General features: G+C 38.9%; 1 protein-coding gene across 4 annotated transcripts in view; it reads left to right on the top strand.

Moving 5' to 3' along the window:
• PCYT1B (phosphate cytidylyltransferase 1B, choline) overlaps positions 1–18204 on the top strand; it is a 48935-nt gene that overhangs the window by 10853 nt on the left and 19878 nt on the right. For all 4 annotated transcript variants that reach the window (XM_061627341.1, XM_061627340.1, XM_061627343.1 and 1 more), the window contains exons 2-4: positions 12464–12563; positions 13694–13810; positions 16885–17036. In XM_061627341.1, the coding sequence (XP_061483325.1) occupies positions 12464–12563; positions 13694–13810; positions 16885–17036 (369 nt within the window). The remainder of the gene's footprint in view (positions 1–12463; positions 12564–13693; positions 13811–16884; positions 17037–18204) is intronic.

The following is an 18204-nucleotide window of genomic DNA, read 5'->3' as shown; positions in this document are numbered from 1 at the left end:
TGTCACCCTTGAGCTCTTTGCCTTATGAGGATATACTGGAATCAGTGTTTCATAGCCTGAATAGAAATTTAATATCAGCTTCATCAATGTTAGCTCTTTGTGTTTATTGTCTGTAATGTGAAAATATGGATTGCAAAGTATACCTACTGCATTAAGATAGACAATTTAGGGATAATGGCATACTTCTGTGGTCAGTCTCTTTCAACAAAGCATCTCAAGCAATGTTTTTAAAAATGGCACTTTCCCCTAGCCTTTGTTTCGTTCAGATTTGCAACAGAGCTCTTCCTTTACTCCTTGTCCGTTCTCTGCCTTTTTTTCTGACTTTAAAAAGAAATGGCAGGAAAGAAGAATTTCATCATCAAAAAAATCAAAATCTGCCTATTAGAGACACACTAGAAAATAATATTGCAATCTCACTTTTTTGTTTTTGTTTTCAGGGATTCCAGTGAAACTGTGTGTACAAAATGGATGATATTACTTTCAAGCAGTTGAGAGCATATGAGCTGAGAGAGTTGCATTAGGAGAAAACCTGCATTTCTTCAATAATTAATCTGTAGAAACTGTGTGTAAGGAAGCCAGCTGACTATAGAATAAAGCATCCCTTCTTTGCTGCATGGTTACTGTTTTGAATTAGACCAACCCCCACCTGAGATATTTTCATTGCCGTGATTTTGCATGTGCAAAATCTAGTATCGACTAGAACTTTTGCCCAGATATTTAAAAAGTGGAAACAATAAGAGTTCAGATTGGTGATGTTCTGAAGTTGTTTGTTCCTTAAACCATGTTTGAGCTGCTGTAAGAACTACTATGAAGGGTTTGCATTGCAAGAGATGCAGATTAGGATTAGGAAAGGCCATGTAAAAATGGCCTCTGGTTTATGTGAGGATGCATTACTAAACTTACTTACCTGGGAATAAATCCTTTTTATGTCAATGGGATTCACTTCTAAGTAAACATGGTTAGGATTGGGCTGCACCGCTCATCTTTTGTGATGGGTAGATGAAAAGGATATCTAGCTCCACCCTAGGAAACCTAACCACTCCTCAGCAACCCCATGACAATGTGATCTCTGTAATAATGGTGCCCTAGGGGCTGCACACTTTTTTTCTATAGTATGAAAAACTTTCCTTTTCTTTCCTAAAGAGTATTTTTTATTTTTATTTTTTTATTTTTTATTATTTATTTATTTATTTATTTATTTTTATTAAACTTGTATACCGCCCCATAGCCGAAGCTCTCTGGGTGGTTTACAATAACTTTTCATCTCTCCCCTCCCTATATCCTATGGCAGATGCTTCCTGAGAAAGCAAAACTCAAAAAGGCAGCCAGTTTGTCAAGCTGTCACTGTGACATAGGTAGCAGTTTTAACACCTTCCCACTGAGAATGGTTAACACTGAAATGGAATAATGTTTTGGATCTGAGCAGTTTTTTTTAAAAAAATAATTAATAAAAAATCCAAGTTTCTATTTCAATTGCTATTAGGATTCCATAATAATTTATAGATATGATTTTAATTAACTTTTTAATACTGGTAAGTTCGGTTTCTTTAAAAAATCCATACAAAATATTTACTACCTATAAATATTACCTATTACCTATTGTTACAGCATTCCTCTGAGAATGTTTAGTTTTGTAAAATTATCTGTATATTACAAGAATTTGTTTTCCATTTCCACACTATTCTAAATGAACAACAGGAGAGACACTTTGAATCCAGATTGATGGAACTCTTTTGCTTTTAAAATGAGTATATGGAGGGACTGTATATATTCCTATTCATTACCTATGTCCTGCATGACATAAAAGTGTTGTTAGTGAGGAAAAGGTTAAGGAAATATAGTTTATATCAGGTTAGGATTCAGGAAAAAATGTACTGAAGTGGTGGAGAACAAACTGGTCACTTTAAGGGTCAAAGCAGGAAATGACTTTGTACAGAGTCCATATGTGGGAGTTATTTGATTAAAATTATGCCACATAAAATTGCTGCCTGTGTTAATATTTAATATCCCAGAACATGGGGAAAACAGAGGACTAGTTGGATTCAGGAAGAGTTCCCAGTCCAACTGACCTACAAGAGTAAATGGTCTGCAAGAACTCCAGCAGATAAAACAGAAGCCTTAGGCTACATACACATCATACATTTATTCCACTATTATTCCACTTTAAACAGTCATAGCTTCCCCAAATAATCCTGGGAACTGTAGTTTGTGAAAGGTGCTGAGAGTTAGGAGACCCCTGTGCCCCTCACAGAGCTACAATTGTGAGAGTAGTCCCTCTTCTCAGGGAACTCTAGAGATTATAGTTCTATGAGGGGAATAGGGGTCTCCTAACAACTCTCAGTACCCTTCACAAACAGTACTTCCCAGCATTGTTGGGGGGAAGCTGTGACTGTTTGTTGTTGTTGTTGTTGTTGTTGTTATGTGCCTTCAAGTCGATTATGACTTATGGCAACCCTATGAATCAGCGACCTCCAATAGCATCTGTCATGGACCACCCTGTTCAGATCTTGTAAGTTCAGGTCTGTGGCTTCTTTTATGGAATCAACCCATCTCTTGTTTGGCCTTCTTCTTTTTCTACTCCGTTCTGTTTTTCCTAGCATTATTGTCTTTTCTAGTGAATCGTGTCTTCTCATTATGTGTCCAAAGTATGATAACCTCAGTTTCATCATTTTAGCTTCTAGTGACAGTTCTGGTTTAATTTGTTCTGACACCCAGTTATTTGTCTTTTTCGCAGTCCATGGTATGCGCAAAGCTCTCCTCCAACACCACATTTCAAATGAGTGATTTTTCTCTTATCCACTTTTCTCACTGTCCAACTTTCACATCCATACATAGAGATCGGGAATACCATGGTCTGAATGATCCTGACTTTAGTGTTCAGTGATACATCTTTGCATTTGAGGACCTTTTCTAGTTCTCTCATAGCTGCCCTCCCCAGTCCTAGCCTTCTTCTGATTTCTTGACTATTGTCTCCATTTGAATGCAGTCTTAGAAAATAGGGAGAGATTACAGAATATGCATATTGTAGATTCATTAGGGCAGGAGTTCTTAACCTGTGGTTTATGGATGGCTTCAGGGGGTCCATGAACCAGGCACACAAAGAAAAATACAATATAATAAAATAAATTGTATTTATTTATGGAGATCCATAGCTTTTATCAGATTCATTAAGACGCCTGTAACCCAAAAAAGTTAAGAATCACTGCATTAGGGAGAAGTATAAGAATCTTAAAAATTGCATGCCTCACCCAAGTGAAGCCTGCTAAAATGACCTTTCTGTTATGTATGTCATACAGTGGAGTAGGGAACCTGTGACCTCCCAGGTGCTATTGGACTACAACTCCCATCATCCCTGACCATTGACCATGTTGCCTAAGGTTGATGGGAGTTGGAATCCAACAACATCTAGAGGATCACAGGCTTCCCACCCTGCCATTCAAGGACCTAATGTAAGAAAACAACTCACCATGTGCATAGCTTTGATCTTGTGAAGTCTCTCCACAGTAGCTCCAGTGCTGCAAAGAATGTGTGTAAGAATATTCTGAAGCTTGAATCATTGCCAGAGGAACAGGAAGGTGAAAGTTTTATTTCAGGATGCAGTTTTCACATGGAGGTTCTTTCATAGAAGCAGTTTACCTCACAAAAGCTGAGGTGGCATAGTCACATGAGAAAACCATACCCTATGATAGAGCCAGCCAACGTGCTGCCCTCCGGATGTTGCTTGATGACAGTTTCCATCATCCCCAGCCAGCATGGCCACTGCTCAGGAATGATGGGAATTGTAGCCAAGCAACATCTGGACATTTTGGCTGTCCTGCCTGTCCAGAACATTTGAATTGTCTAGGAAGTCAATAGGCAAAGCACTAATATGAAGTACTCCATAATCTAGTTTTCAGGCTGTACATATTTTATTTATTTAACAAAATTTATGTACCACTTACTAGAACAAAAGATCTGTAGGCAGTTTACAATAGATATTGTAGTCGAGCCATACATTCAACCCAAAGTGGAAGCAAGAATGGGGCAGACACTGAAAGTGCAGAATGTAAACATTGTTTAAAAGTAGTGTGTTACATTTCCCATTTTTCCTCCTTTCGGTAATTCACATGCCGTATGTACACGCGTAGATCTTGAGAGTACAAATCACATGGCTTAGGCTGCAATCTATGCATACTTGACTGGAAATAATCCACTTGAAGTTAATGGGCTTACATCTGAGTAGACAGGCATTGGCTTGTGGTGTAATTTGCTAGAGTGATTAGAGAACTTGTGTCCTGTTACGGTTCTACAGAGGAGGCCATGGAGCAAGGTCGCAAGAATAGCTCAGACAAGGGCTGGAGATGAACTGAGGCCTTTTGGGCCTCTACCTCCAGTCCACCTCTCCTTAGCATCATCCTTTTTTGGAGAACTAGAGTCTCTTAAAGCAACAACCCTTTGGTCTGAAAATGGGCACATCTTCTGCATTCCATATCCTCCCACCTGGTGCATTCCCTGTTCCACTGGACCTGCAAGGTAGTGTGGAAGGCACTTAGTTCTTCAGGCTTAGGGAAAAGCACCTGTGAGGGTCCTAGTTCAGATGCTATGCACCCAGGTTCAGTGAGGTTCTACCTGCCAGCCTCGGGTTCAATGGTCTTCTGATCACCTGCATCTGGCTCCAAATCAAGAACCCAGTCTGGCTCCTTAGCCAGTAACACCTCTGACTCAGTGTCCTGGTCACTGCTGGATTCTGGCATTATGACAACTTGTGCCTGCATGATATATTTTCTCAATATCACTTTGGCATTGAAATGGCTGTGTTAAGTCTTAGAAACATTCAGCAGATATCCAGAGATTTGCACCAAATATATTAACATAATCTTGGCAACATGAATGATCTTGGGGTGGAAAACAAATGCAACTCCTTGATTAAATCTTTTACTAAATATGCCAAAAGTACTAAGTAGTGGTGTAACATTATATTCACATTTCCACTTTTCCATAGTGGTAAAACAGAGGATTAACAGAAGCAGACTTTATTTTCATTGTCCAGGACAAATAATAGTAATTAAAGAAGCATACAGTTTTGCAGCTGAACTCTGATTTAAGTAAAGACACTGACAGACATTAAAAGATATGAATATGAAAAATGTGAAAAATGGTTTAGATCATAGCTCAAAAAGTACATACCAGTTTTAAGTGTGCATTTTTTGCACCAGCTAAGTATCTACCTTTGGACTTTTGTTTGTTGCTTAATGTTTACCCTCTATTTCTTTGCAACAACAACAACAATAATAAATGACCTTTTAATTCATGACCCATTGGAAAAGCAACTAAGTGCAAAGACTCCTGTAGATCTCAGCTTGGTTTAATAATTGGACCTTCCACTTCATTAGAATAATGGATTGACCAAAAGCAACCTTAATTACATAAAACATTTAAAAGTAGACATTAGTATAAATTGCTGTGGCTATTTATTAAGGTCATGTTTCATATATTTAGTTCATCAGCAACATTCTTCATCATGTGGAGAAGTGTACATCCTATACAGGCACATAGGATGTGTGCACTTGGCATAGATGCCCTGTTATGAAAATATGTGATGTGACCAATTGTTGCCCCTCAAAAAAGGAGAACTTTCATCTACTGCTTAGGTGTCTGCATCTCTAGCCTGTGTCATATGTGCTGGAGAGGAGGGTGTGCTGTCATACAGCCTTTATGTAACATGAGAGATGGCCAAGATAACTGAGGATGGTACACACCGTACATTTAAAGCACATTATTTTCCCCAAAGACTCCTATAGTTTACCCCTCACAGAACTTCAATTGCCAGCTCTCTTAAAAAACTACAGTTCCCAGGATTCTTTGGAGGAAATAATGTGCTTTAAATGTATAGTGTTTACACAGCCTGATTCAAATTGTTGAGCCCACAGGCTTCATGAAAGTTTTCAATACTCCTGCATATACTCAGTGTATCCTAGAATCCTGAGCATAAGGGGAACATTCATTGTGTTGTCTTCTTTGTCTAGATATGCCACACATTCATAAGAGTATCAGAATTTTTTACAATTCCTGAAGCCTTTATGGAATGAACTAGGCCTTCATAGTTGTCATCCTACCTCTAGCAAGTAAAGTGAAATGGGAGACGGTGTCTACAGGGAAAGTAAAATTCAGGTTATAAGGGCCATAGTATGGAATGAACTAATATCTAAGACCTACAGCTCTGTCACACAATGATAATACTTTTGTGTCTCTCAAAGGCCTATAGGCATTGGTTCTGCTTGAAACAAGCCTAGATATCCAGTTTGGACTCAGTGAGGAGTCTGAATTAGTGGATAATATCTATTTTGTAGTATGGGTGGTATTCAATGCTACTCCTACTCAGAATAGACCTATTGACATTAATAGACATGACTAACTTAGGTTCATTAATTTCAGTGGATCTACTCATATCTGAATGAAGCCCACTGCTTCAACTTGCATTCTTTGCAGAGGGTATAGTAGCAGAGCATAGTGTTTGAAAAGCCTTGCTCACTCCTAGCTCTCTTGAGAACAGGTATGAGGGTTGAGCTGGGGTTCCTGCTTGCAATACAGAGACTATTTCATTTAACAAGCTAAACCATGATTTAGCATGACATGCACAAACTGGAATGAGCCCGAGCAAGCCTCAGACTTGTGCCCTCTCCCATTCTACTTTGAAGTCCTAACAATCAGCTGATAGTCAGAGCTTCAAGGCACCTTGCAAAGGCTTTGCAGGTGCAGCTGATGCCTGCTGGCATAAAAATGAATTACTAATTAATGAGAAACCCCAACCTGATTTTTTAATAACGGAAATTAATTTAAATCTAATGACGGGGAGTTTAACATGTTAGAGTTAGAAATTGAAATATTACTATATCTTGTTTGATTTCTCTCACATACAGTGGCCTTGTGTCCTGCTTTAAGAGGTCAGTCCTCTATATCTGAAGATTGTTAGAGGAATCCTCTATCTGAAGGGCTGTCTGGTCTAAGTCTGGTTAACTATAAGGGAGAGCAGGGGCCCTGAATTGGCCAATCAATAGTTAGCATCTGGACAGCATACTGAGCAGGCGCACAGTTTGCCTGGTCAATCTTTCCCACTAGGGTGAGATGTATTGTTTTCTATTTAAAACAGAACAGTTATTTTGAAATATGCATCTATACAAACAATTTAGAATATGCAATTTTATGCATATCAGTGGGGGTTTTTTAATTATGCATTTTTACTTTTTTAGTGATGTGTAAGTGGCTTTCTTACCTTGAGAGCACGCAAAGACTACACTGTATACACAGAGCTCCTGGAAAGGAAAAACTGCTGTATGAATGGGGCTTTTACCCAAATAATATAAGGACAGCCAGGGTGCCATTTAGTCAGAGCAGGAGATATAGTCCTCCATTTTTCAAATATGTCAATACTTATATCTCTGCCCAACTTCGAGGTTCCACACACGGAATGGCTCTACATAAAATGTGTCCACCAGGTTGCACAACAAATTTCTTTATTTCTAGACCAAAAACAAAAAGGTTGTTCGCCTTGTAATGATAACATTGTCATATGTTAAGGTATAAAAAACTGGAGATTAGTCATATCAAATGCTCTTAAATACACTGCTTTGGGCAATTTAATCTTTAATGTGGCCAAGAGCATTCTTGCACCCTGCTGATTTTTAATTATCCTCCCGCTCTTGGGCTGTAAAACCTGAAATGGTGCCCTTGAGGACAACCCCTGTTTCAAAACTTTTTTGCAGACTTATGAAATTTTGAACCATACTGAATGGTTTACAAATACAGAAAAATTACCTTTACCTGAAGTCAGAATAATATTGAAATTATAGCTATATTCATACACAGTAACTACCTTAGAGGTTTATACAATCTCATCTGCCTCAGGGGCTGATTTCTCTATGCAATAAAAACTTTAATTGGGTAATACATCATTAGGATTAGAAGAAAAACTTGGAGATAATTATATATGGATGATAGAGCAGTGCTTAAATGTAAAAATAAGATTTAAACTTGCTGTTCATAGTCCACACAGAGTTCTATGTGCACTGATGCTCCACTTTGTGTTGTATTGAGGCCACTGAATTCTTAAAGGTTGGGACCAGCTTAGTTGAAGGATCACCTTATCCCGTATATGCCCTGCCCACTCAACCACTTCAATTTCCGGAATTGTCACTTTAAAAAATGTCACGTAATGGTCATTCCACACATATAATGAATCAGTCTTTCAGTGTGGCAGCTCCTGTGCTCTGGAATTGCCTGCCTATTGACATTAGGCAGTGCCTTCTCTCTACTCTTTTCAGCATCTGATAAAAAATGTTTTTGTTTAGGCAAGCTTATCCAGACATATACAGTTAACATGTATTTTAATATGTAATTTTAGCGTATAATGTATATTTTAACTGTTTGTTTTATTTATAGTTTGATTTTTTTAAAACTTATTTAAAACTTTGACTTTTATTCTCAATTTTAACGTATAGTTTATATTAGTTGTTGAATTCGTTGTAGCACTTAGAGGTTTTATTTACAATTAAACAGTACACAAATTCTGTTAAATAAGTAATAAATTCAAGGTTAAATCACTTGGATTTCAGTGCATCCTTGGGTATTTTGCTTTTCTTAATTGAATTATGTCACATTGTAGAAGTTGTAATTTTCCAGCCCCCTTTAAGGGAGCACAGCAGGGGATCATCCCAATCAGTGTTAACAAGCAGTTAAATAAAACAACGACAATGTATATTTACAGGTTTTTTTAAAGGAATACACATTGAAACTTACTTGCTCTTGCATCTCACTGAAATGTAAAGTAATATATCCTTAGCTCTACTATATGTTAATTGCTCAAAAAGAATATTTCAGGAGTTTTAAAAAGTGATTATTGTTTTTCTTAAATAATATCCCTATGGGTGTACATTATTCTGCTTGAAGAGGATTCATAGGAGAGCATGACAATGGATATTCTGTCTTGCCAGCATCCTTCTGTTCCTAATTTTCTGCTGTTTTGTTTTTAAAGAGTGGATCAGAATGATCAGAATTACTACTTTGGAAGATATTTCATATAATTAAAAGTCAAACCTGGTGACCATTGTTCAAGCCTTTGTTGCCTGATCCATGTTTCAATCAAAGTCAAATGTTATTTGCCAAATAATTGCACTGGGATGTCATGTCTACATCCTAAAATACTATAATCTAAGCAACCATATTTTAGACATAAAAAAATCAGGTTTTGTTGTAGCTTACTGCATGTTATATTTCCTCCTCATAGATATATAAATACCACATAATGACATATCCCTTTGATATTGACCAAGTCTCCAACTGATTCACTGATCAAGAAATCCAGACTGATAAGAAGAAATCCAAAAATATGGATCACTCACTTTGTAGAGCAGGGATAGCCAATGTGGTGCCCTGCAGATGTTTTTGGACTACAACTGCTTTCAGTCCCAGCCAGGATTGGCTATGGTGCCTGGGACTGATGGGAGTTGGAATCCAACAACATCTAGAGAACTACAGGCTTCCACCACCCCCACCACTCAGGGACGATACTGTTAGAAAACAATTCACCATATGCATATCTTTGATCTTGTGAATTCTCTTCACACTAGCTCCAGTGTGCTAGGAACATGTGTAAAAATGTTCAGAGGCTTGAATAGTTGCCAGACTGGAACAGTGAGGTGATATAGTCCAACAACATCTGGAGGGCACTGTGTGGGCTCCCACAGTTGTAGTTTAACCACATTAGCAGAAGTTGTTTGGAAAATCTCCACAATATGTTTTAAAAAATATGTTTTTAACCAAATGAATAATACAAACTCTACATCTCCTTGGTTTATCTTGCTTGTCTTGTAGATGTCCTGTGGTTTACCAAATGAAAATAAATAATAATTGCATTGTGATTAGTCTGTTAATCTTTAAATCCTATAGCGTGTAGACATTATCAGATCCTTAATTTTTAAAAAAATAATTATTGGTTTTGATGACATTTTGAAAACTGGTTGTATGTTAGGAAACAGACTAATTTTTTAGCACTTTCTGCACAGAAATCATTGCCTGTTGTAACCTTTTATACAGCACTGGTCAAACCAATGGGCAGCATTATGGAAACACTAGACTAAGGGGATTATTGCCTTTGATCAGCTGGAATGTTAGCATAAACTGTTTAGTGGGTGAAAAAGGAAGGTCTTTCAGAATTCCCCAGCATACACAATCAAAAGACTTTCCCTGTTTTACCAGCAGGGGGAGAGAGGGAGAGAAAAAGAAAAGACCACAAAACAGGTCTATTTTCTTCACGTTATCTCCCAGGAAACTGCTTTTTCCTAGCTAGGTCATGATTACCAGTTGTAGGCCTTAGACTATAGCCATTATTGTTTTAACATTTCTACCTTCCTCTTTATCTCAGCGTGAGCCACGTTGGGTTGGATGTTGTGTAACTTGACCTCGTATAGAAATAAAAAGGCAGTTTAGCACTCAACTACCACAAAGACAGAAGGGAAAAGACAGTGATTAGAAAATAAAGAGCCCAGACTGTATGATCATGTATAATAGAAAGGAAACACTGTGCTACGTGGTCAGTCAGTTGAAAAAGGACTGGTTTCCACAAAACCCAAGGCGTAAGATTGATTTAGCCATACATTTTGCATTGTTAGTTGTATGTGCATCTAACAGGTTTGACATACCAGTTATGTGCTTATGTGACAGACTGCAATAGTAATAATGAAGAAGTTTGCCCTGTCCCAATCTTTCAATTCTTTTTTTATAACTCTCAAGATTTTAAAAAGCAGTTGAGGACTTGACATCAGAACTACTGAGTAAACAGAACAATTTTAGAGTATGCAAAGACAGCACCTTGCTCGGTCTCGACTACACTCCAGCACACAGATATCATCTGAGCCATAGATTTCAGTGGGATAGAAAAATCACTTGGTGGTTTCCTGGTTTATATTATCTCAAAATGACATAGGTTGCCTAGAAATATTAATTTTTTATTTATATTTTTTGTAATGTGGTGAAACATCTGATTCCACACTTGCATTCTAAAATTGTAGGGGCCCAGAAGGACTGTTCTATGTGTTTTTTTTAAATGTCCAGACTGCCCCTTGACATCTTTTATTAGAAAATGAAAAGCATGCTCAAGTAGCTAACTGGGACCAATGGAATGGCTCCCAAAAGTCACTACAGAGTTGAAATAGCAAGTCTAGAATAGAATGTATCTGCATCTTGTTAAGAAATCTTTCTATTCCTAGTGGACTGTGTGGAAAACATAAGCAAGCAAAATGGTGACTTCTCATAGTAAACCCCATCATCATCATCATCATCTGTCTTTGAGAAGAAATACCAAGGTGGTTCAATCTATGCCACCCTGGAAAGATCAAGGATTCTTTTGAGCCTTCTCTAGTCTAAAAGGAGAACAGCAATTCTTTTTGTTTGTATTTCTGTGAACTACTCATGAGGAGAGATGTACCATGTCCGCAGATCTTGCCCCCTCCACATTTTTTTTTACTCCAAAGTTGTCTACTGCAAACTTTGTACCTTGGTTGCAACTCCCTAGAGCAAAATCATCTTGAGGGAACGGGTGTGGACTTTTGAGTGGGAGATTGTGTTGAGAAGCCCAGTTTGTTGCCCAGTCTCTGCTGAGCAGAATTCTAGCTGGTTTTGCAGGCATCAAATTCATCACCTGTCAAAACAGACTGGGGAAAGATTCAAGATAGTTTAAGATATATGCCCTGCTGTTAACTCCCCTTGCCCTCCAGAAAAGCTTTGGAGGGCTAAAGGGAGCTGCATGGGTGAGGAGGGGAACAGAAAGGATTGTGCAAGCTGTCTTCTGCTCACACTGCCATCGGATATAACCCTTCATATTTGTCTTTAATGAGGCCTTAAATCAGGATAGCCAACTTTGTGCCTTCCATATGCTATTGGACAACAACTTCCATCATCCTTGCTCAATGGCCATGCTGGCTGAACTAATGGGAATTGTAGTCCAGCAGCATCTGGAGAGCAACATGTTGGCTATCTGTGCTTTAAATCCTTGGTGTTTTCTTTTTGTTTTGTTTTTTAAAAGTTGTGTTCAGAAATATCCTGCTGTTTAGTGTAACCATGCAAGAAAGACACCACCCTTACCACACTAACAGCTGCACACAAGAAGCAAACACAGGGAAAAGATCTGTAACCAACAACCCAAGAATGAAGCCTCTCATGCTCTGGGCCTAAAGCCAAGGAGATGGTAACTTGAAATCAATATGCAGATAGATGTTTATATTACTACATCTACCTTCAAAACCTTACAAACAAGCTTCTGGGATATTATAAACATACATGATTAAAATTGAGCTGACATACTTTGTTTCTATATCAAGTGCTTCTGTATGATGGTAAGGCTCAAAAAGGTCTCACTGTGCAGCGTTTTCATTGACTGACAATATACTTTGGTCTCTTTTCCCCTGATCTTCTCTTCCCCATCTTCTAGACTTTGTCTGCACCTGCTCCATTTGCAGGTGAAACAAGCTGCCAGTGTAAAGCTCCTCATGAGAAACTAACCATTGCTCAGGCCCGCCTTGGAACCCCAGGTGAGTCTCTTGATTTATGAGATGTAGATGAATTCAGTGGAGTACAGCTTGGATACTTGACCCTGCAGGTAGATAAAATGTTTTACAGGAAAAATAGATTGTATTACTGGAGGGTGATATTAATAAGAGACCACCTACTGCTGTGCAACCTCTTATTCAAATTGTCTCAGACTGAAAGGCTGTTGAAATATGTTAATTGGTGCACATATTTTTTATTGTATCTATGTTAAAGTAAACAAATTGGTGAAGGCTGACATTTTGTACATGACTGCTGACAAGCCCAGATGAATTTAAATGTCTGTATACAGATATAGGTTTGGATCCACCATTTTTCACTCCGTTCATGAAAGAGCTTGTATTCTCTGAAAGAGCGTTAAGCTTATGGAAACAGTCTTCCTGTAAGTACAGCTCTCTTTCCATGAACGGAAGCTCCTTTCATGAACAAAAAACAAAGTTTGCAACCCATAGATTACATATATAGATACAGATATATTTCCCCACTCTTCAGACATGTACCACTGAAAACTGACAACCATGACATTTGTCTGGAATTGTCAGTGTGTGAATGTTGACATGAATCTAATTTGAGATGTTCGTTATAATGTTTCCATTTGTGTGTTCATAGAAATAGAGACAGTACATTTGTGTAGACTGCTGGAAATAAAATTTCACTGTATCATAAAATGGTAGGGCAGAAAAGGGGGGATGTGGTCCATTTGGAAACTCACTAAGCAGCAGTGGCATGTTGATATCAAAGCGAGCCACCAAATATTTGGCATATTCTTCAAGAAAGTATACTTGTTAGATTTTTAAAATTAAATTTGTATCTGCTTCACATCTTAGGAGAGTTCTGCAGTTTAGCTGTGCTATACAGAAGCAGTCTTATTATGTACACATACCTCATGTAAATTCTTCAGCTTGGTAGCTTATTTCTCTATTACTTCCTTTACTTTATTGTTAATTACTTTACTAATCTGGACTAATTAACCAAATGAGGAAGAGGAGAACCCTACTTGACAGTACCCATTTCATTTTTGAATATATGTCACAAATAATATCTCATTGTAGTCTGACACAGATTTAAGATACAGTTCTGATTTGACCTGGAAATTGTTTCCTTGCTCCCACAGTGGACAGACCTGTCAGAGTCTATGCAGATGGAATATTCGATCTTTTCCATGCTGGTCATGCTAGAGCTCTTATGCAAGCCAAAACTCTGTTTCCTAATAGCTACTTGTTGGTAGGAGGTAAGGCCAGCATTTGAACAAATATTATCATTAGGTTGATCATATCTGTGGTACAGTCTGCAAAGCATGCACAAACATGCTCAGAAGGTTGTTAGTTTGAATCCACCCAAGGCCAAAATACTGAGAAACAACAGCAGGAGAAGGCTATCACTCTCAGTTCTGCTTCTGGGCTTCCTGTAGGTTGTGGGAAGCAAAGGTTCGGGCACAGCCATGCACACAACCCAGTTGTGGGGTTTGCATGGCTAGCCCTTGGGGTGGGGGAAGGAAATCCCACCAGATCTTGCAAGAGAGCTCACAGGATCTTGCAGCTCTCAGCCTATAAAGGCATGGTGGGAATGGTGCCAGCCCAGCCTCTTTGGATCCCCTCCCTCATGGACTTCATCCAACCCACCCTCCCTCAGGATAGAGCTCCCCACTTTATGCAGTTGCTGTTTAACAGGGCCAGGGGGGTTAGGTTTGCCTTTCTCTCTGTGAATGGTTAGGTGTTATTTATCATTTATCACAACTTTTGTGAGGGGCGGAAATGGCATTGGGCAGGATAATTAACATAAGGGGAATCCCCTTAAGGGATTTGGGGATGCTTTCAGAGTATGGCTTAGCTCAGTAGGCCAGATCTAAAGCTGCATAACTCTGATTGCCAGCAGGACTCAAATGCCTGGATAGCACCACACTGAGTCCATTTTATGCTGGTCAACTGCCTGGGTTTTCCTCAGTAGGCATTCTGAGATGGTTGACAAACAACAGGTGTGTGGTTTGAGGGGTCATCAGTCCTGTCTCCAATGCCATGCCAGCCCCAATTGCTTGCTGTGATCAATAAAGTCTGTGACCTGTTTCAACCCACTCCTGCATGAAGTCTCTTAATTCCGAAATGTCACCCTCAAGAGGGTAGTCCAATGCATAGACTCCACAAACAGGATGCTGGACTAGCTATGTCTTTGGTCTGATCTCCATATATATGTGTACTGAAACCCACCCACCCTTCATGACAAGTACATTATTGGCTATGGATTTATGGTAGCTATTCTCTGATCTGAATGACTTCAGGAAGAAATGTAAAATAAGATTTATTCAAGAATCAGTTTCTAATTCTTCTTTCTTAAATCTCATAAAACCAGAAAGGTAGCATAAGATACACTGGAGGACAACTGGGGAAGGTGGTCCCCCATGGATGATATTTTCCCTATTCCGCAGCAAGTTGTGGTGGTAAACAGACAGAAGGCATACACCTGGAAAAAGGAAATTCTATTAATTTGCTATAAAGCAAGCTGCAATAAGGTGCTATCTAAGACCACCAGCCTGGATGGCTTTGAAAGAAAATTAGACAAATAAATGGAACATAAGGCCATCAGTGGCTACTAGCCACAATGAGTATGTTCTACCCCCACTATTGGAGGCACTATGCCTCTGAATACTAGTTGCTGCGAAACAACTAGTGCTATTGCACTCCGGTTCTGCTTGCAGGCTTCTCATGGGCATGTGGTTGGCCACTGTGAAAACAGGATAGTGTACTAGATGGACCTTTGGCTTGATCCAGCAGGCTCTTATGACTAAGAGTTGTAACTTGGTAGAAATAGAGCAGAAGACTCCATGGTATGTTTACAGAAGGGCCTATTTAATACACCTGTATCCATTCTGTTCTTTGATGTACTTCTTGTTCCCTGCTTTCATGAACATGAGTAGCTAGTCAAACGTAGGATGGAATCTATGAGCAAGAAAGTACAGAAGCCCTTTTTATTTCTTTATTTCTTCCTTTTCCATTATTGTATGTTTTTCAGTCTACTGTAAAAAGCTCCAAGTAGGACTCCCTTCCAAAACTGCCTAGAAATTGTCACTAACACAAAATTTTGCACCACATTTTGCAGAGTCAGGATGCTCGAGTTTATTGGCTGCTAATAAGACCCCAAGTTCCATTTTCTTTGTGTGTTTGTTCATTTAGCATAATCAACGTGCATGATGCTTCACAAAATACAAGTGGACTGGTCCTTGACCTGAAGAGCCCACAATCTAAATTTGATGCAAGGAAAACTGCATAGGAAGGAGAGAAAAGCAGAGGCAGAGTTAACAGGGAAATATATCAGACCACTGCAGTTTTATATACTTACAGTATACATATCTATTCAGACATATGTTTCAGTTGGCTTACTCACAGGTAACTTGGCATACAATTGCAGCTTTAGGCTCAGTTACCGGCTTTGTTAACAGTAGGGCATGAGAACATTTTAAAGTTTGGTATTTATTAAAGCCCTAAACTATGGGAACACTTTTCCCCATATTCCCTTCCCTTATTTTGAAATCTACAGAGGGGCCTTGCACTTTATTCCATCATTTGCACATGTTAACAGCTTTCTCAGTTGTCAAATTTGTGGAATTTGCTCCTGAAGGAAACTCAGCTGGCAGTCTCCTCACCGACCAGTTTCCTCCAGCAATTTCTTCCAATGAGGCCAAGTGATCCTGGAACTGAAAATTGCTGTCTGTTTGAAAATTTTTATTTTTAGCTATGTTTGTATTTTTAGATGTTTGTTATGATTTCATGTATTTTTTTTAATGAGGCTGTAAATACGTTTATCATTTTTAAAATTTATTAACATGGCACCAAAGTGTTCAGTGCTTTGGGCACTTGCAGTAGAAAGGAACCTAAGAAATACTACAAATAATATGTCTCAAACTGAGCCTCAGTTTGCTAAGCAGTTTCTAGAAAAGTCTAGCATATGACACATGGAGCTCTTGCTGGTAATGAACTGCATGGCACATGTAATCAGAAGACCTGATTCTTTTCCAGTTGTGTTTGCAGGCCATTTCAGCTGCATCTCAACCCCCTTTGCTTTGACTAAGTCTGGGTGTAGACAGAATTAAGACAACCATTTCCTGTTACATCTTGTTTCTGTTCTGGTTGCTTTTATTTTGGGGGCTATTTTGTTTTAATTTCACAGTCATGAATAAGTGTGATTTGGTTTGACAATTATACATTTAATTCACAAAAAATAGCTTTGAAGAATTTCTAACTGCACAGATGCGCTACATTTTACAGGGCCTGTGTCATTCTATGTTGAATTTTTCTTTTGTGTGTGTGTCAGTTTGCAGTGATGATCTTACCCACAAGTTTAAAGGCTTCACTGTAATGAACGAAGCAGAGAGGTATGAGGCCCTCAGACACTGCCGTTACGTAGATGAAGTAATCAGAGATGCTCCATGGACACTCACACCGGAGTTTCTGGAAAACCATAAGGTGATTTTCTCTTCATGTTCAACAGATGGAAAGAAACAGCTTATTATTTTTGATGTTGCTGACCTTTTCAGTCACCCAGTTTAGAATATGAATTTGGCATGCTTATAAAGCACATCAATAGTCTCAGCTGAGCCATTTCCTTCTTCCTCACAGTACTTTTCTGGCTAAGATTGTAATCCAAGCTGGAAAATAACTCCCGCTCCTCTTTCTCCTCACTTAGTTGGCTATGCTGATGGCAGCAGCACAAAGAGATGTCTTCCTCCCCGCTCTCCCTCCCTTGAATTGCCACTTTGGTGGTAATGCAGGTGCTAGGATTGCTAGAAAGTATAGTTTCCCCGGGGTGGTGTTGGCTTTCAAGTGCATGGGAAGAGGGCAAGGAGTGAGACCTCCCTCTCCTTCTGTCACTACCAGAAGAAGAGGAGGCTTGGGAGCTCATTGGGAGTGGAAGAGGGATCCAGACCTCATCACACTCCCTGTGATGTCATTGAAAGTGCAACAGGATAATGATTTTACTCAGAATTAGGATCAGAATTAATCAGTCTCTTGTCTAGCTTTAAAAAATATAGTTTGGTTGCTGAGCCCAATACCAAATCTAACAGAAAAGAATTGACAGTCACTATCTATGATCTTGGAAAATGTATAAGATGCGTGGTTTTCCTATGTTTCTAGAACCCACCCTTCTAAAACTGAGATATTCCTAGCAGGGAAAATTACACAATCCCAAATAATGCAGGTCAAGCCCACACAACTGAAGGCTTATCCACTTGGGAGCATTACTTCATACTAAAGACACTGTTTTTACCTCCGTCTTCTATCTGTGCCATCCACAGTAAGGGATCAATGCCAGCTGCAAACACTGTGTTTTCTATTCACACTAAAGGGGAAGGATCAATCACACAGTTTCCTAATGACCATGCCCTCTAATTTAACATTTCCACTCCCTCTCATTACCTAGCAACCAAGCATGCTCAATGTGTTCTGCTAGTTAGTTTCATTTAAAAAAACAGCAAACCAGAAGTACAATTGTTTGGTTTTTTGATGGTACCACACAGCTGAAATACCAATTTTTGTTTGAACAATGTTATGCTTTTGCACACTAGTTAGGGGGAAAAGAAAAGAAAGGTACTGCTTGCAGCAACTTAAAAAATGACAGCAGAACAGGAGAGAG

The sequence above is a fragment of the Rhineura floridana genome, chromosome 5 (assembly GCF_030035675.1).
Source record: "Rhineura floridana isolate rRhiFlo1 chromosome 5, rRhiFlo1.hap2, whole genome shotgun sequence".
NCBI classification, from domain to species: domain Eukaryota; kingdom Metazoa; phylum Chordata; class Lepidosauria; order Squamata; family Rhineuridae; genus Rhineura; species Rhineura floridana.
This window is presented reverse-complemented; position numbering and strand designations above follow the sequence as displayed.